Raw genomic sequence first — 26,324 nt, 5'->3', positions numbered from 1 at the left:
TGAGACTCCTCATCCATAAAAAGAAAACTAAAGAGGGGAAGGGAAAGGAAGAACAAGTCCAGGCTGCTCTTCCCTCAGATCTCTATCTGCTGATATCTCTACATTCTACGCTTTACAAAGTACATTATTATAAGACATTCAACTCGGACATAACCAAGCACCTCCTCTACATTGCTCCACCTACATAAAACCAGTTTCTCAGAGCAAGAGAGGGCAATAGAGAGCTATCTTTTAGAGAGATCTGATTAATTCGATAAGCCCTAAAAAATCCCATAGCAAAAGGCCTTGAGTTGAGAAATATGATCTATAATGCCAGCTTTTCCTCCCAAGTTTATTTAACTTGCTGGCAGAATTCAGACCTACTGGCAGGCGACCAACCAGCATGAGTGATTTTTATTAATTAAAAGCAGCTGGTAATTTTAATAATTCCTCAAAAAATTGTCAAAAGCTTGGCAACACCAAAATAGAGGCAGGAGTGGCGCTGTAAGGGTTAAAGTCAATGCAACGCCTTCACTTTGGGGAGCTAAGGTGGGTAAACAAACAGGTTTTTCTTTGAAAAACATGGGAGCTTTTAAAATCATGTTAGAAACGAGGCATCTCAAAGCACTGCGTGGGAAAGAGGGTCTAGCAAGATTGAGAGCAAAATTAATCGCATCACAGGTCACCTGTTTCTCAGATGAGTCTGAAAAGAAAATTAATGGACTTTAACAAATGCCCAAATCATACTGAAATCAAGCATTTACCGGCAATTTAAGCTGTTGGGGATACTGTCAACACCTTTTGCATGTGCCTGTCGCTCCTCAGTGACTGAAGTAGCATCACGGCGTACTGAGGTTCCTGTCTTTTTGGGGACAAATCCAGGCCTCTGAGCACAGGTTTGTCACATCTGGGTGACAGGATGGAAGGTCATTTAACCTGCTATGGGCTGGTGCCAAACTCTTCCAAATTTACTGCAAAAACGCCGTTTTGTGAGCCTTGAGGAAAGGCTTCGCCTCCTTTTGCTTTGACAGCTTCTGTAAAGCCGGCCTGCCAAGCAAAAAAGTATAAGCCGTCTTCTCTCAATTTTTTTCCCCATTTTTTGCTTGCTTCAGTGACTGATGAAGACGTGGAGGAGCCAGTGTTGCCATTATATCATCCACGTGGTTATTTTCTCTGTTTTCCTGAGCTATACAACTTTTTTGCACTCTGCAACTCAACATCCCATCACAGAAACAGTGAGCGTGCGCAACCAGACACCTAAGAAATCCAGTCAGATCAACAAAAAAGGGAAACAATTTTCTATCTACACTGTGAGTCCAACTTGTGTTTATACCTATTGAAGCCAAGATCTGAGAGGAAATCGCTCTGTTGGTGATACAACCCTCCGGCTCCGTTAATTAGGAGCTAAATTAATTTCCTCTGGCCTGCCACTTTCCTAAGCACCTCCAGGAGTTCTGCACACAGACAAGTCCTTCTGAAACATCAGGGTTGGTCAGCAAAAAAGCCTTTTCAGATCTTCATCGCACCGGACACAAACAGAAAGGCAACTCTTATTTCCCTCCTCCTGCCCACTGGTACATCATCTTCAATAACTTGTGTTCATTCTATCAGGAAAACACTATATTTAATAACGAATTTGCTATTTCCTTAGTCCACTTGCTGTTATAATCCCCAGCAAACAACCACTTCCAAGCTAGCCGCCAAACCCGGGAGAAATTAAAGGGTACAAGGTAGCATGTGTAAAATGAAAGAATTTTGTTCAAGGGTAACCAAGATCTTTTTTCTTTCAGACTTGGTAGTAATGTTTTACTCAACCAAAGCGTTTTTCATAGCATCTCTGTAGTACCAACGAGAGACCAGCACTACAGAACGGTGTTACTAGCTTGGAAGACCCTGTCCACCACTTGAAATAAGAAAGGTTTGCAATTTTTTCCATTTTTCCGCTCCCAAAGCCATACTGAGCTCATGGATAGCTCTGGAGAGCAGCACGCATGGATCCTGAAGGTAGCCAAGGACTTGAGAACATTAAAGTTATTTTACTTGTATTTTCTCCTGGTCCTTTTATTCCAGAAGAAGTCAAGGAAGAGGGTAGTTTGAAAACTGGTATGAAAACTATTGTTTCGTAACACTAGTAAAATACTTCCTAATGCAAAGTCTCAAAAGCAGCTCTTACCTTACACTCCTCATAGTCTCTGTGAACGTAGAGCAGATAGATCAGCCAGTTTTTCCTCTCTGGGATCGGTAACTCCGGTGCTACATGTAAAACATGAACAGAACACAGGAAATCAGACTGATCAGCAGAGAAACTGGGCACAGCGCAGAGATCCAAACAACTAATTCAAGAACTGCAATTGCACCGGGCAGTGCAATTAATCATTTCACTCGAAGCCTGGAGTGTGGACACACAACCAGCGTCCGGTTTCATTTTACTTCTTAAACTGATGGACAAAACGCATTGTTCAAAATAGACACTAAACAAAATCCCCTAGCAGAAAACCACCTTGAAAGACTTGAGGCATTGGAGCAAACAGCACTAGGCACCAAGTACGCACCCATTTTAATTCAACGTTAGTGCTGGTCTGATGAAATTGGTTCTTCCAAAATATGCAAGAGGCAGCCTGGGGGAAAACGAGTTGGATTCACATTTTGGAACTAGGGCAGAAGAATAAAAGGTCTTTAAAACAAATTTCTGGGAGTGGATGAGAAGGAAAGGATGAGAAGCGATACACAAAAAAGGAGATTTTGGAGATGTTGCTGGTCTGAAGCTGTGAATAATTCAAAGAGGTCAAACTTAGTTCTTTGAAATTGTGAAGAGACTACAAAACATCACAGGTCAGAGATACTGTGAAGCTACTGGCAGGAAAAATTATTGCGATGCAGTGGAGGAGAAAGACTTGTGCTCCGGCATTTCAATCCTAAGGAGCTTCCAGCAGTAATTATGGCAAATCACGAATGGATGTTGCTTAGCGATGTTCGCGTTGGGTTTAAAAGTTGAACACGCTGCTGTGCATTTCATTAAGGCTTGAAATGCATTGCTTGTTTCTGCAGTTCAGCTGTGGGGAGCTGCGAGGTAACCATAGCAACTGGCAAAAACCCCTCTCTGTTTGCAAGTCAATATTGTGCCAGAAGCGCGGAAGCAAAGCGAGGGCTGGGGTAGGAGCTGGGGTGACACCGACCGGACCCCACCGCCGATGCAGACACAGGCTCAGCCCCCAGCAACCCACTGCAGGAGGAATTAACTTGAATCATTTGAAGCGGTCCACGGTCTCCTCTGCCAGCCGGCAGCACGGGCCACCATCAGATGGAAGACAGAAGAAACTCTGCAGCTGGAAGGGCTGAATCATGTCAGGAGCTGTCGTCGGTGCACATGTCATTATCTTTTGGAGGCGCTGAGCTTTAATAGCGCGAGGCCAGCGCCTGCGGCGAGCAGCAAACACATCTCTCCAGCGTTCCGGGCTCCCCCCCACCATTCACACCAACTCTACTGTCACTGAGAGCACTTAAAAACAACTAGAATTTCTCCTGCTGATGAAAAAAATAATGTAAAGCCATTCTGGTTTTGGTTGGGTTTCCTCTTTTTAAAGTTGTAGAATAACCTACCGCATTTATACTAAGATGGAGCTGAGATTTAAATGCACACACCAGCAATTTAAGGTCAAATATCTTATAAAGAAGGTTGAACTGTTCTAAAAACAAGTAGAAAAATCACAGTCCAAACAAAAAAGTAATCCAAACAAGCTGGAAATGCACAGATCAGGGATCCAAATGTCCTCAAATTCTGCTCTGCTGTATAATATCTGGATCTTTTTAAGGCATTTTAATATGTGTTCTCTGACCAGATTAATTGATTTCTGATGACTTCATGTTTTCTATTTGTCCTTCTCACAGTGAAATCACAAAGGGAAGAATTAAGAGGCTGCCTAAATAGCTACAAATTGATTGAAAAAAACCACTCTATTTAACCATAAAGATTTCAGTTACGATCAAAACTAAAGTATACTTTGCCATTTTGTGCCTACTAATACAGCTTAAAATTACAAAATCCGGCATCATAATATACAGTGAAAACTCTTTTAAACAGGGGTTAAGCAGAAGACTCCAGACATACCCCACCTGTAGCGCACGCCTTACTGGGAGATCAAAAAAAATAGAGAGCACCATTAAATGTTAAAAATATACATAGAAGCAAGTTGATGCACTCCCTGGGTCTGTTCCAGGAAGTACACATGAACCGTTTTGCCCCTTCTCTGAAGAAATCCAACATAAACACCATAAACCAAATCTGGGGTGGGTCCCACAGAGGACTGAGAAGAGAGGAAGGACATAGAAATCGTGAGAAAATTATCCGTTCGACACAGGAACATGTCTGATCCCCCCAAAAAGGGCTGTGGGAAGTAAAGGATTATTACCTGGCAGAAAGAAGTAATGCAAATTATTTGTACACCTCTCCAGAGCCACAACCGTCTTAAATCTGCATTTCTGTTTTTCCACGAAAGCAGTGAGATACCTACTGCATTTATCTCCATTCGGTTCGCTCCCCCAGCCTGCCGATCAGGTTTGTCCCAGGGCAAAGGGCTACCTGAAGAACAGGAAAATTCAAAGCCCTGGCTGTTTGGGACTCTGAGAAAGGGAATAAACCGGTGGAGGCTCTACATGGATCTAATGCTTTGCCATCTCTCGCTAATTAGAGCTGGGAAGACGCACTGCCGCAAACAGTTGCCCAGAAGGTTTCTACATGGGGAAAAGCCACCGAATTTGGCCTCGCCAGGAGGAGCTGAGCACATTCATCGAGTTCCTCAGGCTGCCTACGCTGCAATTTTCCACCTTCTTCAATAGATGGACCGTCAGAAGTTTCTCACTGGGGAGCATACGAAGACACGCTTTTCTCTGTCACCTTTCGCAGAAGCCTCGCAAACAATCCAGGTACTGCAGGGATGCAGGGACTACAGGTTAGAAAATAGTAGTTTATACCATTCTGGCAGTGAAAACAAACAAACATAAAGCCATTATTTTCTGGAAATCAATCTGCTCAAAGGCCAGTCCAAGAAAACACAACTAACCAAAAATTTACTATCGCCAGTGAAAAGAGTTTATAACTTGCATAATTATCTTCTGGCCGCTCTCTTCTAGGACTACAAAAGTCCAGTCTCATTAAGCAACTGTGACAGGGAGCCGGGCACCAAATATATGATTAAATACCTCAGCCAAGAGATATGCCAGTTTCTTTGAAGTGTGTTTTGACTGAATTCCAATGGGAACCCATCTGATCCCCCATTTCTCGGTGGCCGGTGATTGATTGCACAACCCACTTCCAGCAATGTGATTTTTCTTTTTGACAATGCTCCTTTAAGGGAGTCACTGGAGCAGAAACCCCGACAGAATCCCAGTCACATCATCAGGTTTGTACCTGTGCTGCACTATCATCACTCTTTGCTTTATTCATCCTCTTATGGATTTTCTCAAAGGACTGAAAAAGGAAAATAATCAGAGTTATTCCCTTTTGTGTAAACCTCCCTAGGAAATTATTTTGTGCTTGCATCTTCATATTGGGTAATTATAGCTTAGATATGAACTATCAAACAGTGGGTTTTCCATTTAATAAAAGGATTTTGAAATTGCTGTAAAGAGAGAGGAGGGGAAAAAAGCCCCAGAAGGCTCCTACCAGATTTCATGGGGGAAACGACTGCTAAAGCACCAGCTACCCTCTTAAAGCAATTGCCGGGTGCAAAGAGACCACTTGGGTTGGGGGCACAGCCAGAGTAAAGTGGATTTCAACACAACTGCACAACCGTGGCCATCAGGACGCTTTTCACCTTATTTTCTGCGGCATATAAACCATGAGCTCCCCCGAGCGCCCTCGCACCCGTCCTGGGAAAAGCATCGAGGAGCTCCGGCTCTCTGAGGTGGAGAGGGAGCTCAAGAACACCGTTTAGTCCCATCACACCACAAAAAACCCCAGATCAGAGCCCAGCCCTTCTTCCAGCCTGGCTTCTTGGGAAGAGTCTGAGCCCCAAGTCACCCCCTGTCCCTCCAGCTTTGCCACCCAACCTGCGGCAAACCGAGCAAGAACAGCAAGAAGAGCTGGGAGGAGAAGCAGAGAAGCCAGAAGACTCAAGAAGACGCAAAGAAGAACCTGTTATCAGCCCCAAATCCATGATAACCTAAACCACATGTAACACACAGTGCAAGGAGAGGACAGAAAAGCAATTAAAGTATTTTTTATTCTGCAGTAACCTTACAAGCCATAGTCTGGATCCACTGAGGTAGGTGTCACGTACATGGGTAAGACTGTCCAAAAGGCTTAATTTGGATCCTGACTCAACTGCCCCTTTCCAAATTCTAATTAAAAACTGCATATTGTATAACAGCATTCCAGCACACGGGTATTTTAAAAATTCACAAACACAGAGGCAACGACTCAAGTCTCTATTGTAATATTTTGCTACTAAGAGAGCTGCGCCAAAGAAGAATTGGGCAATGATTCCCACTCACAGAGCTTGGGGAAGGTTTCTAATGGAGCTTGGCTGCGGTTACAGTCCAAAATGAAGCTGGGTGCTCTCACAACCATGTTAAATCAACACTCCTCAGGGGAGAAAGGCGAGGATGGAACCAGCTGTGCATATCTCCTTTTTGCCTTGAGCTTCACAAGTTGCCAGCGCGAGGAATTATGCTACCGTTTGTAAATCCAGCGAAAGAGAGCCGATGAGTATCTTCTAAACAAAAATAATATTAAAATAACAAGGCGCAATTGCAAATAGATGCTCTAAACCAACATACTATGGCCAGGGAATCGTATTTTCTAAAATGAGGTTTGAAAGCCTTTTTAAGCTCTGAGGGACTTTAGATTTAAAAATACCAGACTGCCTTGATACCAGAGGAGCATCCTACAAATTCCTGGTGTGCACACAAATTTAACGAGAAATCCTCTTCCTTACTCAGACACTCAAAGGCTTTTATTGAGACTGTAGCAATATAAATACATTATAAGTACATCACCACCCAGAAGAGGCTGCTTATGCTGTATTTCACTCATTGCATGTGAGTATACATTATGTATATATGTGAGTATACAGGTGTCTGTGTGCACAATTACCTGCAAAATGCATATAAACAACAGAAAAAAGGAAATCACCCTTTGCTGTCATCATTCTCTCTGTTCAACCCCCTGCCCCATTTTCCCTTTTGCAAATTGCCGCTGAAACACCTTTAAATCAAACAATAAACCCGTGCGGCTCCTCGTTATTTACAGTCAGCTGGGGTTAATAAAACTCATCATATACAATTGCAGGGCTGGCAAGAAAGCCATAATTCATTGCCGTGATTTGACGAGCGTGTATTAAAACCTTCACAATAAGCAGAGAAAACTGGAACGAGGTTGAAAAACAGCAGCAGGTTTGAACAAAAAAAGCAACATTTCTGACTCTACACCTCCCCCTGCAGGAAAGCTGGAGAGAAGAGCTGAAAATTGTATCTTAAAACTGATTTATGCACTAGGGCGAAGAAAAAAAAGGCATTTTCTGTTGTTAGTTCACGCTGCATACATCTTGAAGAGCTGCTATTTCAGACTTCAGTGGATTTTCTGATTTAAGACATTTAAAGTTCTGAGTTACTCCAAATAAAAATGTTTTTATTTACAAGACAAACAGCTGCACTGATTATTCAACATAAATGTCTTCTAGTACGTGCTGCTCAAGTTGAACCTGAAGTTAAAGCGGGCAGATGTGTAAATAAATACAGACTTGCGACCACCCTGGACTTCCCAGCGCCGCAGCGAGGGTCCCAGTGGCAGAACCAGTCTGGTTACTGGGACATCTCTGCTAGCAGGAGGCTGGCAAAATCCCACTCGGCAATCCTGACTCTGTTCCAAAAGAGAGGGGTGAATTACATACATTAGCACGAGTACATCAGCCTGATCATCACGCCACAAAAAAATCTGATTCGAGCCTAATATTGCTGGATTCTAGCCTAAAATTTGATTCAGGCAAGTGACGTTGGGGTGGAATTTCAGAACGAACGCATACTTTAAAAAGGAAATTGGAAAAGTATAATATTTAAATTAAAAAAAAAACCACAAACGGAAGTCTGTTTCTTCTACACAAGCCAATTTTGACCATCAGTGCTGACTGCTGAGCAGTGACGTGCGCCCTGAGCAGAAGAAAAACAAGGATCTGAAAGTGCTTTTGCCATTTTTCCTTTTAAACGCAAGCTAGTCTAGAAAAAAAAGGCTAATTTGAACAACAATTCACAAACCCCTGAAGATGCAGACTCTACATATGACGATATTCAAGGATCCAAACCCCTGGCATAGCACCCCAACTGTTATCTTCTCCATTTAAACCATTATTTTTTGTCCTGCTTGATGCTCGTGCTCTTGCAGGCAAAAAGGAGCCAGTGCTGTTCCTAAATACAGGAGGGAGAGTATATCGTCGCAGGTGGTGAGGGAAATGACTTATAAAATGAAATAAATGGCTTATAAATAGCACAGGAGGTCCGAGACATTAACTGGTGAGTATTCACTGTCTCCTCCCACCACAAAGCTGGGATGGAAGATTTTTCCCCCGCAAACGAAGCAACACCAGCTGCAGACATTCCCAAAATAACCCGTGGAACCAGCTTCACATTAATTCCAGTATCAGAAGCGTGGTAGTTTGGGGATTTTCAGTTTAATCCTTCCTTTGGTTTAAATTCTTACGCTTAGTCTTTTTCTGTCTACAGTGAGAGGTATTTTACAGAGAAATTGAAACTAAAATCATTATAAGGCATTAGTAAGGAAAAGCTTTCCTCTTAAAAAGCAAAATAAATTACAACGAGGAGAACACCACAATCCAGCCTGACAGTCTTTGGAAACTTCCCCCTCAATATGGAGTGGAAGGACCTAGAACCTGTCCTCATTTCATCCACTGCTGAAGAAAATTAGTATAGTAGAAGCATCTTATATTAGAATAATACATATATATATATATATAAAAAAAAAATAGAAGCTGGTCTTGCAAATGGTTCAACATTTCCTACCCTGAGACCCTGTTTTTTGAATGCGCAAACTTCTCCCAGACTTGTTGCCTCAGGATGATTTTTTCCCCCTTGAACGTCTGTCCTGGGATGAGTATTTGCCTGTGGAGCCCTCACTCTTCCCTACTGCACGAATGTCTTAACGATAATGTCTTTAACTACGTGAGCACACGGTTACTCTGAAAAAGCAAGACCTCAAGCGCCAGGGAACCCAAAACATCGTCTCGACGAGCAAGTATTGTCTCTTAAGAGACTTTAACACATAATACATAGTTTGAGTATGACACAGAAGAACCTTGCAGTACTACCAGGGGATTTATTTACGGGATTTGGTAGCTGAAGATAAGCACAACATCTGGCTATACACCACATAACGGAGATATATTTCATTTTAAAAGCTCTCACCGAGCTGTCTCATCATTCCTGCGCAATGGGTGATGCCGGAGAGCAGGGCTAATGCCAACATGTAATTACAACATTAAAGACTCAAAGGCTTGAATTCAAGCTGCACAGACAACGTTAATTGTGACATTCTTGAGTGGGACGTAGTAGAGAGCGCAGGCGATCTGCTCCGACTTCTTCTACATCAGAGACATCTCCATTCAAAAAGATTAATCCCAACCTTCCTCAATTTGTTACTTACTCTTTTTATAAAACGATTTTAAAGCTCACAATAGGAGATGCCATTTTATCTGGAAGCAGCACGCCAACAGACAAACGTGAAGCTGAAGGCTTTAAAACACAAAAGCAGCTTACCTAGCACCAAGGACTTTCAAAGGAACTTCAAAACACAAATTAACCCATTTAAATGTGATCCTAAAGTGATATGTTGCAATCCTACAGTTAGATCCGCTAAAGCTGGGCTATCAAACTTCACCCTCCTCCTGGTCCTAACCCAGTGTAATATATTTCTTGATTATCAAATTATCATAAGACACTCAGGTTGTACTTGCTTTCTACAAGAGGTGGCACTTCAACGGCACTTTTCATTGCCTAATTAAGTTTGCAGCAGGCGAGAGAAGCAGCTACAGGTTTTCCTCTTTACGGAGAACAAATGGAGTAGGTTGACAACTACCAAAAGACATCAAGCTAGAACTGAAACTATGAATATTCTGATTTTAAAGTTAGCACTAAAATTTTACAGTGATATCAGCCTTGACACAAAACCACACCTGCTGTCTGCAAAGGATTCCCTGCTCCTGGAACCACGGACGTGAACGTGCACACACAAGAGGGCAGAGCTGGCCCGGCGCATTCAAACGGCAATATTACCAGTTCTTGGCGGTGCGGGGCTTACTGGGCTGTTATTCTGGGGGAGAGAGGATGAAGTGAAGTATATTATACAATTTTATTACCCCCCAACTGATAAGTCTGGGTTTTTTTTAATTTCACTATTCAAAACTAACAGCTCTATCAGACCCTGACCAAAGACACACAGCACTGCTGCCCATTTATCGCAGAGAAATGAAAATATCAATGTCTCGCATAGAACAATTATGTAATTACCAAGTAATCTTTGTTATTTAGAAACCATTTTCTTCCCACAAGGTTGTGGGTTCAGATGGGCTAAAAAAATCTGGCTTGCACACGGCCAAATGGAAACGAACTGGTACGTACAGATACTGGGAATCGCATTTGCTTCCGCCCCAACACGACATTCCCACTAACGTCTTTTCTTTTTGACACACTTAAAAGCATTAATTAATTTAACTCAAGGGGTTTGTTTTTTATCTGGATTTCTCAGGCAGCTTCACTCCTGCGAGTTCAAAGGCAGCTTTGAAGCTGGCTCAAAGAATGGATTTATATTGATTTAAGGAAATGTATCAGGAATTCAGAAATGATCGGCTCTGCAAGTACACAGAATCGACTCCTTGGGGCAGTCCCTGCTCTTCAGGGTGCTCGAGCCATTAAAATACTTGCAGGATCCCATAAAATATCTGCAGGAGCAAGAGGGATCCCCATCAGTTCATCTCTGTGAGCAGGAGCCGCCCAGGGAGAGCAAGATGCATTTTCGCAGGACAAGAAGCCACTTACCTACTTCTGTGTAATCTCTAAATTATGTATTATCGAACAGTCCCATTTTGAGATCGCTTACCAGGAGCACTTCCTAACCCAAGTCAATACCAGATAAAGTGAGCTTTACTGCCCGTCAAATCAGCACGTGGAATTATTTTTTATTAGAAGCTACACCCTTGGCTTTGCATCCGCATAAAAAGGATGGCACTATCGGTACTTGGGCTACATCCCGACATGAGATTGAGCTGGACAAGAATAACACACACCACTTGAGAACATTTCAAACTGCAGTTAAACCAAAGAAACTACCCTGGTAAGACACAAAACACCGTGTCGTCGTCATCTGTCCAAAATGCTGGTTTCCGTGTGGTAAAAGTGTGGTAAATTTGAGCCGCAAAGAAGAACATCCTCATTACCGCAGAGTTTAAGAAAAGGATACAACCCCGGCTTTAAAACACACATTTACCTTACACACTCCCCGATTTCTATTACCTAATTTATCTGCAATAGCCAAATGTAATAAAACTTGGCTATTACTTACAAAGGGACACCGAGCACTTGTGTGGTTATTGCTGATAAACCTTTTTCATCAGCTGTTTATCTCGGGTCAGTAACTTTGTCTCTGAAACGGAGAATGTAATAAAAGCAGAGAGAACTTCATTTCCTCCCTCTCAATGACTCGCCATGGCCTTACAAGACATTTTTGCTACGGATACTCATAACTATACAAGACAGAAGTGGAACTCACCTAAACAAACAAACAAGATGAAGACTTGCAAGTTTTGAAACATCCGGACACCTGGTTTATTTTACAGAAATGCCCTGATATAAAACATTGAGCATGTTAAAAGGCCCAACAGACAGACCTGACCACAGGGTACACTCAAATTTCTCCCTATAAAACGTCCCCCATACATTTTGCCCGCACCCTTCAGTCCTATCTTCAGCAGCACTCAAACAGACCAAGTAGTGCACTGCAATATATCCATTTATACAACATTTGTCATTTAATGTCTCCAAACATTTTGTTAACTGAAAGCCCGCAGCATCCAAATACTGTCATTGAATTTTAGGCCAATCTCGCGGCTGATAAACGGAAAGAAACAAAAGTCGAAGCGTTTTGCCAAAGGTCACGGTTAATCCAAGGTAGAATTCCATGCTTCAAACCCTAGAAAAAACCTACCTACGAAGCATCCAAAAAAATATCCCAGTGCCCAGGGCTGGGGAGAACACTTAATCCCTGGTGAATCCCATTTACAATTCACGTGGGGTTGATTTTCCCTTTGAAAATGATCTACCTGACCCTTCCTTGGGTAAAGATAGAGGTGGCTGATCACAATTCAGAATTCTCCTTCTTCACAGTCGGATGCATTTCAAGCCCAAGTTCTTCTCAGTGACTCAAGTGAAAACTATTTTATTTTGCTTCAGTGTATTTATTATAGTGCATCTATATTTTTAGGATTCTGGCCTGTTACTAAAAAGAAAATCTGAGACCTCGGAGGTCTAATATTCGTGTAGAAATCCAAATGCATTTAGAATTGTTCCATTAACCTCTGAACTGTTATTAGAATAACATACGCCCAGAACTTCCTTTCTAAATATTTTCTTCCACGATAAAGGGGAATAAATTCAAGATACGTTCCATAAAAATCAACAACACAAACTGGTAAAAGCGCATCTCTGCTACAGTACTATCAGATGCTATAAAATGACTTGGTTGGCCTGTGTGGCAAAAAGGAAAACGGAAAGATAGGAGGAAGACTACTATTTAAACCCAGCAAAGCATTTTGGAAAACATCTGATTCATTTAAAATGCAGCAGGGAGATTAAAACCCCATCTCAGCAGGCTGATATTAACTCTACATCGCTTCAAGGAACAGAGCTCCCTTTATTCTGCCATCAGTTGCTCGGGGACAAAATATCAACACGGGGAGAGTTATGGATCTTGATGTAGCAACAAAGGGAATTGATTTTCAGAGCAGCTCTCCCCACGGGGGGTAAAAGACAAAATAATGAATGGGTTTAGCTCCTAACATGTCAGCTGCTGAATAATGGTTGTCACCAAGCACAGCTACAAGGCACTCCGAGGGGTTTGCCTTCCGTCGGTCCCTGTAATTTAGACTGCTACATTTGGAGATTTCTAACCTGATGGCTGCGTCCAACTCCTTTCCTCAGTACCACAATCTGCTCCAGACTCTTTATACGCTTGTAAAAAGTTCATTGTTTTGCCCTGCCTGCAAGACAGACTCACTTAAATCCTTAAATCCCAACCTTTCGGGCTTTCGCCACCTAAAATCCACATGACGGATCAGCCCTGACAGCAGCTAATTCAGAAGCAAATTCTGCCTCTTAACTCCAAGTTGTCCTTGTTCAAGAGCCATAAAATCAGGTTGCTAAACTTTGGTTCTAGGTTCTCATTTCATTCTCTCACAAAACAGATCAAAGGAGCATCCACGGGAGGGAGGTGCCACAGCAGCAAAGGGAAACCCTATTCAACACCATTCAAAATATTCACGTTGTGTAGCAGGTCAGACTGCAAACCCTGTCTTCTGGTGTTCCTTCTGCTCAAGCAACAAAACCCACGTTTGGATTTTGTCATTTGAAGCAGCATTTGCAAATTTGAGCTGACATTCTCAGAAACAGAAGTTGAGTACCTGACTCCTAGCCTGTTGTTCCAGCCTGAATCCAAGCACCGCGATGTTTAAAGTCAGGGCTTCAGCGGTGACTTGCTCATACTCTACATTTGTGTATAATGACTTTGCTTAGTTATTGCAATTCATGCTCTATTGGGCACAAATTTTATCCACACCAAACTCTTCACAGGAGAGGGGCCTATGCTGCCACACCACACGGTCTCTGCATTTTATAGACCTGCTTGCGCTAATGCTGGTTTCAGTATTTCTCTTGCATCCTACTTGAAAACACAATGCATATATAAAAAGGTGAATTGCTGCAACAGAAAGTTACCGTTCAGTGTTTTAAAATACGTTTAGAAGCACCCTTCTATTCAAACCTAACTGAGGGAGATTTGCCTGGCTCCTTAAAGTTCACTATCATTCTCCTCAGCAAAACTAAAATAGGATGAGAGACTTTATTAAGATATTCTAACAAAATCCTATTTAAAAAAAACCAACCTGTTACAGACAGAAGATGCGATTCTTTCCTGCCAAGCTCCACAAAAGCATATCCAACATCACCTTCCTTCTTTCCCCTCCCCTCTTACGTGCCCTCAGCATCGCACCCACACACAAAGGACACTGTTATATCACTCCCTATCACAAATCTTTTTGCTGCCCTCGTTTCCTAGAGATTAATGATCAAATCAGCTTTTGCCCACTGCGCTAAAGGCGACACAGTCAAATATTAAATGGGAAAGCCTTCCAGGGCATTTCATGTCTGAACTCTAATACCTGAGCTGTGCCAGGCACTGGAGATGCCTCAATTTACCTGAAGAAACACAAAACAGAATTAGAAAAGTCACAGGCTATATTTTTTTTTTCTTCACCGTAGTTAATTTCTAGTCAAGTGGTATAGGTATATATATATAGGTATATATATTTCTAGTCATTGGTATAAAAGGGAGATCCAGAGCCACGAATAACGGGATTTCATTTACTACTTTATCCCCTCTGGCCTGCAGCCGTGCGAACACCAACGCCAAGCGAAGCACCACGCTCCGTTTTCGGGCTGTTAATGCAAAATGCTGAGCAGGAGAAAAAACTCCTCCTCGGCAGCCACGAACCACCAGTCCTTTGGCAAACAGCCGGCAGGATCTGGAGAAGTGGCTACATTAAGAAAGTTGCAACGGCCACGGTTTATTCTCCCAAACAATCAATATTAAACTGTGCATGCTTAAAAGCAGGAAGGCGCTTGACGGCCAGTTTAACAAGCTGACAGAGGGACAACAGCTTCTATCCAGCACAGCTCCATGGCTTCTTTCTAAGGTTGATGGCCCCATCTTTCTTTTTCAGCTATTCCATTGGCTCATGAATTATGCAGAGTTGATTTAATAGACCTCAGCCCGCCAGGAAAGAGTGATCGTCCATCTCTTGGCAAACATCATCAGCCTGATCCCTCTACAGATGTTTTATTTAGCGAGCTGCAAGTGCACGCTGTCCTGTAAAGAGAGATAGAAGACGCAGCATTCCAACCGACACGGTCAGCGCAAATATCAAGATAAAAGTAAATTTGAGGGTTATTTTTACTTGTATACAGGCCTGAAGGAGCGGCAATTGTTTCCTCTCAGTTCTGAGTCTCCTTTGTACGTTGCCGAGACTTGTGCAAGCCAACAGCTGTAGGGCTAAGGAAACATCAAGCACCGTCTCCAGGACGGCCAAATTCTGCTCCAGTGCTGGAATTCTGCTGCCAGGAATCGGGACTCGGGGACGTTAGCCTGACTGCCCCAAAAGAAAAGCAAAGTGGATTTTCCAGCTTCCCAGATGAAGAACTTCACCTTTAGGCAGAAACTACTACATAGGACCTGGTTGCCACAAAGCTCCTTTTTAATACCAGCACCACCCCCAAGGCAGTCTCCGTCACAAGGAATTGAGAAATAACGTCAGATTTCCTCCCGAAACATACTCTGGTGTACATACACAGTCAGGGTATGTAAAACGCCGAAGTCCCTAACAGAGAGTCACTGAATTAAAAGGTAAGGAAAAAAAGGAGGATGGCTTCTGACTGGCACTGGGGTTCTAGCAACACTGCACAGTTCACTCTGAATTATAATCCAAATTGATGGGGCTCTCTGGACATTTCAGACAGGGAAATGCACAGAAAACCCCTACCTTAGGTAGGCGCAAAAGTCTCCAGAGTGAACATGAGCACAGCTCAGTACTGCAGAGAAGGAAACGTTCGTTGGGACAAGTTGCGATGGGAAGAGGGGAAAGGAGAGGCTGCAACATCAAACTGCGCTGCAGGATTTACCTGGCCCCTTGCAAAATATCAAGCTTTAGTCAAACATTTTGAACCGATAACCAAAATTGTTCCTCTTCCAGTTCAGATTCACTCAAGATTTCCAAACAACAACTCCAACTAAGTTAATTAACTCTTGCTTTCAGTACAGAAAAACAAAACAAAGAAAAAAACCCCCACCACACAACAACCACCACCACCCCAAACAAACTACTGTAATTAAAACCAGTTACAACTGACTGGCTTGATCTCACTTGCACAGCTCTCTTGCTTCAAAACTTGGAAAACGTGACATGAAAAAAATCAACAAAACACAATGTTAGTTTCTCGAGATAATTTCTACAGCAAGACAACATTCTGAAGAACCTAAATCAAACCAACCCCTCTTAGTATTTGAGAAGATCAATGAGTATCAAACTCATTAACAGCCCAACAAGTATGTACACACTAAAATAAACAGTTTCTCAGATTATAAGCAAACATGGTGCAGGCTGTAGGTATAATAAGTCAGCCAGAAACAGCACTGAGCTGTGATCACACAGATCCTCAAACAACGTACTCAGCAGCTTGCAGTCTAGACAGTCTCGTCTTTCCCCAGCAGATATTTATTTCTTACTAGACAGCTGCACACGCTATGAAAGAAATCTTAAAATCAACCTGCCCGAGAAACACAATCACGTCTTCGAACAAACCTTTTTTAGGACGGGATTTTGGAGGTTCTGTAGCCACCGGCAATGGAGAAACCTGCAAAGACAGAAAAAAAAGGAGTGTTAAATATACCGGGCAAAGGTTCTTGAAGATCTAGTCCAGAAAAATAATCAGAAAGGACAACTGACAAATCCCAAAAGAGGGCATAAAAATAACATCGCTGCTGCTGGACAATCTCTGCCCTGCCAGGTGCTGTTCTTCCCCAGCCATAGCCAGTTTCTCTTCGCTACATAGACTAAATAAACCCTCTCATTTTACAGTGTGTTCCCGTTCCGGAGGCTCAATGCTATTTATTAGGATTCTAGAAAATTATCATTATGTTACAAAAAGCAAAACGCCAGCATTTAAGATGCTAAGTAGAGATCACACAGGAAAATGTCAAAAGCATTTATTATAAAATACTTAGAACATCATCAGAGTCCGTAGGTGTGTGCGTGAAGCAACGTTGCGTTGCACAGCGAGCAACAAACCTTGACCTGCAAGTATCGCCCAGAACTCGTGGACAAGCAGGTACCCAGTCAGTGGAAAATAAATGGCTTTTATACCTTTTTTCTTATTTTACATCAAAAATCAAGCCTTCACAGAAGAGATACATGATTACGCAGGGAAGCATTTCTATTTTTGACTTCCAGTTTCTTGGCAAAGAGACGCTCCTCGCTCCTCTTCTCCAGACACGACACGGGATTTTATAGACCTGTGTCACCTCCCCCTTCCTTAAAAAACATTTTTTTTAAAGTGAACATTCAGTCTACCCTTGTTCCTTGTAATGCTTTGGTAACATCATATTGTTCTACTCCTCTTTTTTTTTTTTTAATTAGAGGTGGGAAGGATGAGAGATCCTCAGTATAGGATCTGAGACATGGAAAATAACGCAGATGTGCACAGGAAAGGCTTTTACCAGCTTTGTTTCTAACATTTTATTCACCTTTCTGATTCCTGTTGCGATAAACTGAGTCGATATTTTCACAGAATCACCCAACTCCAAGAACTCATTCCTAAGTGCACAAAGCCTCTTGTTTTTTTATATATTTGCATTTTTTTTCCCCGGTACACATCATCCCAATTCTGAGACCTGTCGCTTAGCACTGTTAAGACTTTCCTGTAGTTTCACTTACTTCCTCCTGACTTTAATAACTTTCTAACCAGCCTTTAGTCCAGATCATTTCTAGACACACTGGCCTGGTTCCAATCGTCAGGCACAGCCGCCCTTCACCACAAAAAACAAAGAGCATTTATTCCTTCTCTCTGCTCCTTGCTTTTTTATCAGATATTTATCCACGAGAGGATTTTTTTTACCTTATCCCAGGGCTATTTATTTTCCTTAAGAACACTTGACAATAAGAAACCCGGTTGCACGACACAGCGGTCGGAATTAAGACAATTCCCCCAAAACACGCGAGGAAAGGCGAGCAGCGACGGACGGCGAGAAAAGCTTCGATCCCCCTAGACTGCGCCGAGAAAAGTCAGAATGCGGCTGAACTTCCGTTACGTTTTCGACACCGAGTGCGCAAAGATTAAAAACTCACTGTTTAAAAGCACCTCCCGCCGCCACCATCCCGCTCTCCCCTCAGTTCCCCTCAGCTCCCCTCAGTTCCCCTCAGTTCCCCTCAGCTCCCCTCAGCTCCCCTCACCTTCCCTCGCCTCCCCTCAGTTCCCCCTCACCTCCTCTCGCCTCCCCTCGCCTCCCCTGAGCCCCCCTCGCCCCCAAGCCCACCCCGGCCCCGCCGCAGCCCCCACAGCGCTCCCGGGGCCCGGGCAGGAGGCCGGACAGCGGCTCCTCACCAGCGCGGCCTGCGGCTCCGCCATGGCTGCGCGGCGGGAAGAAGCGGCAGCCCCGTTACCATGGCGACCGGCGCTTCCGCCGCTGAGCCCGCCGGGAAGGCGGCGGTGGCGGCGGGAGGCCCGGGGCCTACCCAGGGTCCGTTCGCTACGAAAAGCGCCAAACTAGCGAAATAATAAAATAGCGGTTTATTAGGCGGGTTTCCTCAGCGCCCCCCGAACCCCTCATCCCCCCCCTCATGGAGCCGCAGGAGGGATTTGGGGTTTTCTTTTATGTTTTCCACAGAGAACACCCCCCCAAAGCACATCCCCCCCGTCATGGAGAATGAGGGTTTAACCGTCATTATCTTGGGGTTTGTCAAGAGCCACCGAGGTTTAAGAGAATGCGAGCCAGGTGCATTGGGGCTGGAGCCCGCCCACGTCATCTGGATAATCATCATTTTGGGGAAAAATCCAGTGAAAACCCAACGGCAGGTAGAGCCTGTGCCGCGCTCGCCCGTGCCCGTGCGAGAGCCCGTGGCCTTCAGAAGCGATTTAGTGCAGGGATGGGGAATTTTTAGAGGCAAGAAGCCCGAGTAGCCACCACCAGAGACCGAGGAGCGCTGGTCCGTGTCCCATCCCACCCCACGCCAGCAGGAGAAGCACAGAAATCCTCACTCCCGGGGCAAAAAAGGCCATTTTATAGGGATGCGAGGGGGAAAAGAGGTGCACGGGGATAAAACTACACGGCTGGAAGCGTCGGTATTCGTCAGCAAGGGAGATGAAGTGACCCGGGTGCCACCTACAAGCAGCATTTCGTACCACAGACCTGCCTGCGATCTGCCTTTTGAAACTGGCCCCTTTGCAAACGGGTCCCCCCTCGAAGCTCGGAGGACACGAGCCTGGCAAAAAATACCACAGGAGGAGTTCCTATACAGGAGTAAATTTAATAAAACCACCACCACTTGTTTACTTTAACATAGCTCTTGTTACAGAAATCATAAAAATGGACTCAGTCGCTAACTCATTAGTTCTTGCCTCTTTTAATTGAAAAATGCCCCGCTGATTTCAACTTCTACTGCGCTAGATGGAGTGTTAAATATTTGCCAGGACAGGATGCCCGGTAATTGAGCCCAAAACAAACACAAAGACAATTGCATCATCTTTCCTTTTCAATGTTACGACTCGTTATAATGTAAGTGAAACTTAAACAGCAAGGAAGGGTCCGTTTGACAGATGAAAGGGGGAGGGACAGGAGATCCACAGCCAAAAAAAAAATTTTTCCAGGAGTCTTTTGAGCAGTAGTGCAAAATACCCCTCCTTTTCCTGCCTCAGAATTAAAAAATAAAACTCTAGATCCACACGGATGGGAACGGCGGAGTTGGATTTGGGCAGGGAGCAATCCGGGGCCAAAAAGGAAAGGCAAAGCATCCTGAACTGCAGCGTTACCGAGGGGACGGGTCTGGCACCAGCAGTGGATACACACACAAAACCATGGAGGCCATGGACATAAAGGAACTATAGGAAGAGGAAAAAACCCAACTTCTCTGGTAAAAGCCTTCCAAAAGAAAAAGAAATATATATATATATATATATTCACTACACCAGCACACGCTTCCCCCACCCCATCCCAGGGAAAACAAAATGAAACAACAACAACGAAAAAAATAAAAATCAAACTGAAAGAAAATGCACAGCAAATAGACATAATCTTGAAGATTTTTAAAGAATAAATATTTTTTTGTAATTAAACATTATGCAAACACGTGCCACGCTTGCTCTTTGTCCATGCATATGCGCTATATACAACTTTGAAAAATACTGTGTTGTCCTCTTTTTGTTTTAAAAGTCATATACAAAGGTTTTGTTTTTGTTTTTTTCTTCCTTGCTGTGTACCCCCCTTCCTCCCCTCCCCAAGAATCATCTTTACATGGAGCCAATTGACATTCATCCGTGTACTTGGGTGGCAGAGAGGAGGAGGGGGGTGGGAGAGCCACCCCCCCTTACCAAAGTACATCAAAAAGGATGGTTTGGACATGAAAAGCAGTGTCAAGAAACTGGTTTAAATTTCATCTGTACTACACACAGGAAAAGAAAGATAGAAAAGAAAAAGGAGTCGGCTTGGAGAATGAAGCTACGTTGCAAGTTAAAGTCGGAGGGTTGTTGTTTTTTGTTTTTTTTTTTTTAGTGCATCTGTCACACTCTTATTGGCCACCTAGAATACTGTTGTACAATGTTTTTTTATCTACCTTTTTTTTTATTACAATATAATTTACTTAAATTTTCTGTTAACAAAACAGAATCCCGGTACTACAGACCAGCGGTGTAACAGGCGTTAGCGCCTTGCGTGTGTTTTTATTTGAATCGCATGAGCACTCGAGATGGTAAAAGGGTTCAGAGTTCATTTTATGCGGGGCCAGGCTCAGTCCTCGATGTATTCCCACAGGTCCTTCTCGTAGCCTTCGTGCACGTGCTGCAACAAAACCCTTCGTCGACTCTCGCAGTATCTGCAGCGGAGAGAAATTGCAGAGAAAAGGCAGGTTAGAAACCACGGCTCGTCCCCCAGCAGTGTAAACTTACATTAAGCCTCGCTTCCCAAAGAGGAGATTCCCCCGAGAAGGGACATTGTAGCCTGTTAACAGCGCTAATTAAGACTTCAGTCACTCAACTCCAGGTCCCTGGCTGAAAAAACAGCATGTAAATTTAGTTTCCCCACACAAAAGTATCCCCAAAGCCCCTATGGCTGAGGAACCTCCCTTAATAACTGAAAAAGGAAGAAGGGGCAGCGATTTGCTGAAGCCCAGGCCTTGAAACAGGGTGCTGGTGCCCTATCGGGACAAGAAAATCCAGGGCAAAACCTCAGGAGCGCATTTTATTCCCCTCCAAAATCCCAGCGCAGATGAAAGCGGCGGTCAGGCCGGTTACGAGAAGGGTTACTGGTTTGGTTGGAGTGCAGATTTTAACTCCCATCGCAACTCCTGCGGCTCAGAGGGGCACTCGCCCACCTACGCTCATTGAAACAGCTAAAAGCTGCCAATAAAACTGATCCCAGAGTTAGGCCCAGTCCTACCAGGATGAATGACACTGAGGAAAAGTGATACCATGGGAATATGTCAAAAGATGCCACTTTCATATGAGGGGCGCTAGCCAACTAAAAAGATAAAAGCAGAGAAACATTTAGGTATTCAGGTTCCAAGAGCAAATTAGAAATACGCAGCAGGCGATGCCAAAGTCTCCATCATCTTTAGGCAGTTGGGGGACAAGCCAGGTCTAAGAACAGCTGTAGTGCAATTCCTCACTTGAACCCGCAGCCCTGATGCTGCCACCACTCAGCATCTGATCAAACAGATTTATCTGAAATAAAACTGTTCTGGCTCTTCTCATCACTATCAGCTGTTGCAACAGAAACCATTGTACACAAAGTGCCATTGATTTTCCAAAGCACGTGATGGCGAACACGCGCAGCTTCTGCTTTCATAACTTCAGTTCTGCTGCTGGTGGTGGGGGTTTAATCCTGTTTTCTAGAAATGTCTTGGCAAATGAAGAGATGGAATGGGCTGAAACCAAATTAGCTAGGATGTCAGCTCCAGCCATTTCCCAGAGCTCTCTAAACCCCCTCGGTAACATCCTTGGGCTCGGTCTTGCAACAGTACACAAAGAACACCACGCAGGACATGATTAAGACATGACAGAACTAGTTAATTAGGGACCTGCCCAGGCTTGATATGCATGCTTTCTTCCCAGAAACATGAAGGAAGGTTTCGGATACTGTGTTTTCAGGCAATTCAGGCTCTATTAGAGGTTTTAACTTCTTCTGAATAGCTGTTACCAACCCTAGAAGAGCAGCCAGTTTCAGAGGACTTGAGCAAGCAAGCAGCTTGAGCTGAGATACCAACTTAACAGCAGTCTGAAAGGGTAAATTATAAAATATCTCAAGAGAAGGTCTGATAGTCTTGTCCTGTCCCAGCCATGCTGCCCGTCACAGCTTCACGGCTACTTCCACACCCCAGCGTTCCCAAGTCACTACAGCTCACCCCGCTTTGGCTTTTTTTCCCCTCCCTAAGCGAGGCATAAGAAATTCAGTGACTCTGGCAAAATGCCTCAAAAACGCAAGGATTATCTTGTGACTCATCCACAGCCACAGCTTTGTATTTTTCCACCGTGCAGAAGTGATTCCCCCAGGACTGCAAAAATCTTTGGCGCTTTTGTCACCTGCACCCCGGTTCCTCCGCTCTCCTCCCCAAGTTGGGCAGGTTGCTTGCTCCCTCTTCTCCAGGATGTGTTTCTACACCCACTTTTGGCACAAATGGACCAAAGAGATAAACAAAAAGAGCCGATTGCTCTTATGGCAACTCACCCTAGGCCAAAGGTGGGAACAAAAAAGTCGCTCCTTGTTCTCTGGCCCTCACTACGCTGGTTCTATCTCAGCCCTGGTCATCTCTATGTGCTCCTTCTGTGCAGGAATGGCAGAGCATAAGGAGCTTTTGGTCACAATATTTCTCTGAATCTTCTAGTTACTGCTCAGCAGAGCAGACGTGAGGCAGAGTTGGGAGTGTGGCAAGTGCACATGTCACTACCTGTCGCATGGGATGGATGGAGATAGAGGTGCTCGAGCAGCTTTTGGATAGAGGATTATTTAAAAACAAACCTGTACTTATCCTGTACTTTCTGCTTGATGTCCTGCAGCGAATCTTGGGATATATCTCGCTCAAGGTACCCAGAAAGGACCTCTGTAGCATTCTCTAAGTCTGCTTGGTTATTCTGCAAAGACAAAAGCAAGAGTATTTTGGAGTAGAAGAGAGATTTTTTTTTTTCCTTCAATCCAACTGAAATCAGTACTGAAATAAAAAGCAGGATTAGTGTTAACGCACTAGTAACCTGCTCTGAGCAGCAGACTGAAAAAGCTGAAATTTCTTTGATCAGAAGAGAATCTGCATGTCTACCAGCAAGTCTTAATGTCTTCCACGATGCACAATATCCTGGCAAACCTAAAAAATCCTTTCCTTTCTACTGCTACAGCACAGTACAAGCCAATTTATCTCCTGTTCTGTCTCTTGGCTATTTATTCTTTTACCAGCACATGCAAAGCCTCCTCTGACTCCCAGTACATCCACAGCAGTGGCAAAGGCTTCAGTAGTTCTTTGTGCCCTTTGCTGAGCGTGCAGCGCAGCAGCATCCTGCTTAGGTTCTGCACAGAGATCAGCAAAGGACTCTTCAATCATAAATAGCCAATACAGTTTCACCTGCAAAGCGGACTGGACCTGCAAGTGCAGTTTTTCTGGTAGTGCCCCTGGAAAAAACAAAACAAAAGACAACACCAGGGAAAGGCAAAATGCCAGATTTAAGCTTTGAACTGGCAAATTTGGCATTAGGCAGAACCTCGATCCCTTTCTTGTTTCAGTAACTTGTAACTTTAACTCCTCCTCCAGCAGAGAATGCTGCACGATGCCCAGCACGGCCTCTAACTTTCGCCCAACAGAATATTAAGACAGACTCACTCCTGTACAACTGAGGACAACAGCTTCTCCAAGCATCATGTCCCTGTTTCGCTTAACTTAGTGATCTGAACGCCTGACAACCGTGTTTTCTCCTACCTCAAAGATAATGGACTGATTATTCTTTTTGAGGTAGAAGGCAAAGACGTAAGTGTACATGAGTGTGGCACGACACTGGCAGAGGACGTCGACTGCTTTCTTCAGGAACTGCACCTCGATCCACGACATGTTGTGCTGCTGCATCTCCTCCATCTTCTGCTTCACCTGAGCATAGAGCTTGTGCTCGAAGCGCAAGCTCTGCATGTGGTTCATGTAGCGGTTGCAGTAGAACAGGTACCTCTGCAGGGCTGCTCTGGATCGCTGTGTTAATTCCCATTGGGGTGGGGGGGAAAGAAAACAAAGAGTTGAAACAAAGCAATGGCTGCAAGAGAAGTAAACCCTTCACAAGGCTCTTCCTGACCCTGAGAAGGAGCTTCCTTTCCAAAGGTGTTTCCTCCCCTCTTCACGTTGGTTGACTCACGTTAACCCTGATGTTGTGTGGAAGGCAGTGACCAGACCCACTGCAGCTCACGGTCACGTGAGAGACATCCCAGCTCAGCGGTGGCATCCCCGCTCCCAACCCTGAGAGCAACTACAATCACACTGCTAAAGCCTGGTCACTTTTGAATTTCAGCCTCTCCATTCAAGTTATAGGGCTTAAATGCTTCCAGCTTCATAACAAACAGCGACAGGCAGATTTTATCGGCTTTATGGCTAATAGGGAATTCTAATTAAACAATTACTGTTAAGCAGGCAACCCTAGGTTGCCCAAGCCACACTGACTGTAGAGCACGGGAAAGACACCATGTGCTAAGCAGTACAAGAGAACCAAGATGACTCAATACGCATTAATCTCATTTTCGTTTCACTGACAGATCAGCTGGAAATATGGGCATGGCTAAACTTGCACACTGTGCATGTGCAGAGGTAGCACATCTCAGCCAAAGTCATCCTCATCTGCGGGGAAAAATATTGTGGTTCTTAGTTATAATGGTACTTTCTTCCACAGAGATGCAGGAAATGAGTTTCTGCAAGCTGCAGCACACGGCATGCAATCCCTCCCCATTAAAGAGGGGTTTGGTTCTATCCAAAATATTTTAATGTAGCTGCAACTTCACCCACAACTTCCTCTATGTCAAGCGCACAAGTCTTGTTATTGGAATGATGGTGGTCAGTTCTGTTTATATTCAAGAGGTCTGTCACGTCTAAACACCTCAGGTTTCACATTAAGAACTTTATAGTAAAGACTTTTTAATGAAGAATGTGAGGATTGTTGTCTCAGACCCACAGCATTAGGAAGACTTCACGTGAAGAGCTGCTATAAAACAGGCAAGGCAGCATGACATAACTGAGCCAATCTGTTCTTTACATTAGATTAAAGTGACTTTGAACGTTTTTGTCTGGCACAAAGAGTCCAAAGCTGCAGGGGAACTTAAATGCCTTTTGGATTTGTGCTCAAATCCAGGAAATTTTACAGAGCTGTTTTATAGGGCTACAGAAAACCCAAAAAACACACTGCAGGGCCACTGCGATCTCCCTTATCACCAGAGGTTATTGACTCACCTCCTGTGCATCCCTTGCTGCCTTTGCATCATCCTCATTGTAGCGATTACAGTTGTACCTGTAAAAAGGGACACAGATTCCACAGATTCCAGTCCAAACCGATGCCGTTCGCGTCACGGGCTCTTGGCATTGCTGCAGGACCTGAACTCACCAGGCAGATCCGTGGGGCTCCCAGGGGCCCAGACACACCCAGCAGAATTCCGCTTTGCAGTTCTGGTTCCGACAGACCATGTGGTTGCAGCCCCCGTCCTTCTCGATGGTGACGTGGCATTTCGGGCATTCCTGTTGGCAGGACAGACAGAACCATTAGCAGGGCAGGTGCAGAACCCACAACGCTCTGGTGGAGTTTGGAGGGTTCCTGTGGCAGTAAGAGATCGCACGTCAAGTGAAATGTGTGATTTACTACTTCCCTTTCATCATTGAGACCCTCCTCCGAGTCAGGCCTTAAAATATTTCCAAAATCGGAGCAGCTAGACAGCTAAAAACCCTACGGAATAACGCATTTTATCTACGCTGCTGTCACAGCGATACGCTGGATGGGTAATGTCATGACCTTCTCCAAAATCACAGCAGTTGCGATGGTCTGTAACTGCTCAGAGAAAGGCATCTGGCTTTTCTTCACCATCAAGCGTTTGGTCCACTTCAGCATTCAAAACTAAAAAAAAAAAAAGCTTAACAGTGAGCTGATCTCATGCTGTTATCAATCCAGGACACCTGCCGCTGTAAAACACCATCCAAGAAGTCACTGAGAATGCGCAGCAAGAATCTAGCGTGCTTCAAAGCAGCTTCTGTCGGCTAAAAAGATGCTCCTCCTCCTGGGGCATTGCCACATGTCCTGCCAGG

At 44.1% G+C, this 26,324-nt stretch overlaps 2 protein-coding genes across 2 annotated transcripts in view; both read right to left on the bottom strand.

The window, feature by feature from the left end:
* The window catches only part of BBS4 (Bardet-Biedl syndrome 4), a 38,483-nt gene extending 20,008 nt beyond the window's left edge, over window positions 1-18,475 (bottom strand). The window contains exons 1-3 of the mRNA XM_065641488.1: window positions 18,409-18,475; window positions 16,611-16,662; window positions 2,153-2,232 (exon numbers count right to left, since the gene is read on the bottom strand). Coding sequence (XP_065497560.1) covers window positions 2,153-2,232; window positions 16,611-16,662; window positions 18,409-18,432 — 156 coding nt within the window. The 5' untranslated portion in view covers window positions 18,433-18,475. The remainder of the gene's footprint in view (window positions 1-2,152; window positions 2,233-16,610; window positions 16,663-18,408) is intronic.
* An 836-nt stretch (window positions 18,476-19,311) lies between these two features.
* ARIH1 (ariadne RBR E3 ubiquitin protein ligase 1) overlaps window positions 19,312-26,324 on the bottom strand; it is a 54,603-nt gene continuing 47,590 nt past the window's right edge. Inside the window, exons 10-14 of the mRNA XM_065642043.1 lie at window positions 25,633-25,763; window positions 25,482-25,539; window positions 23,979-24,239; window positions 23,033-23,145; window positions 19,312-20,891 (exon numbers count right to left, since the gene is read on the bottom strand). Of these exons, the coding sequence (XP_065498115.1) occupies window positions 20,807-20,891; window positions 23,033-23,145; window positions 23,979-24,239; window positions 25,482-25,539; window positions 25,633-25,763 (648 nt within the window). The 3' untranslated portion in view covers window positions 19,312-20,806. The remainder of the gene's footprint in view (window positions 20,892-23,032; window positions 23,146-23,978; window positions 24,240-25,481; window positions 25,540-25,632; window positions 25,764-26,324) is intronic.

Source organism: Caloenas nicobarica, chromosome 10 (genome assembly GCF_036013445.1).
Source record: "Caloenas nicobarica isolate bCalNic1 chromosome 10, bCalNic1.hap1, whole genome shotgun sequence".
Lineage (NCBI taxonomy): Eukaryota > Metazoa > Chordata > Aves > Columbiformes > Columbidae > Caloenas > Caloenas nicobarica.
Note: the sequence above shows the minus strand (reverse complement) of the source record. Positions and strands in the feature narration are given on the sequence as shown.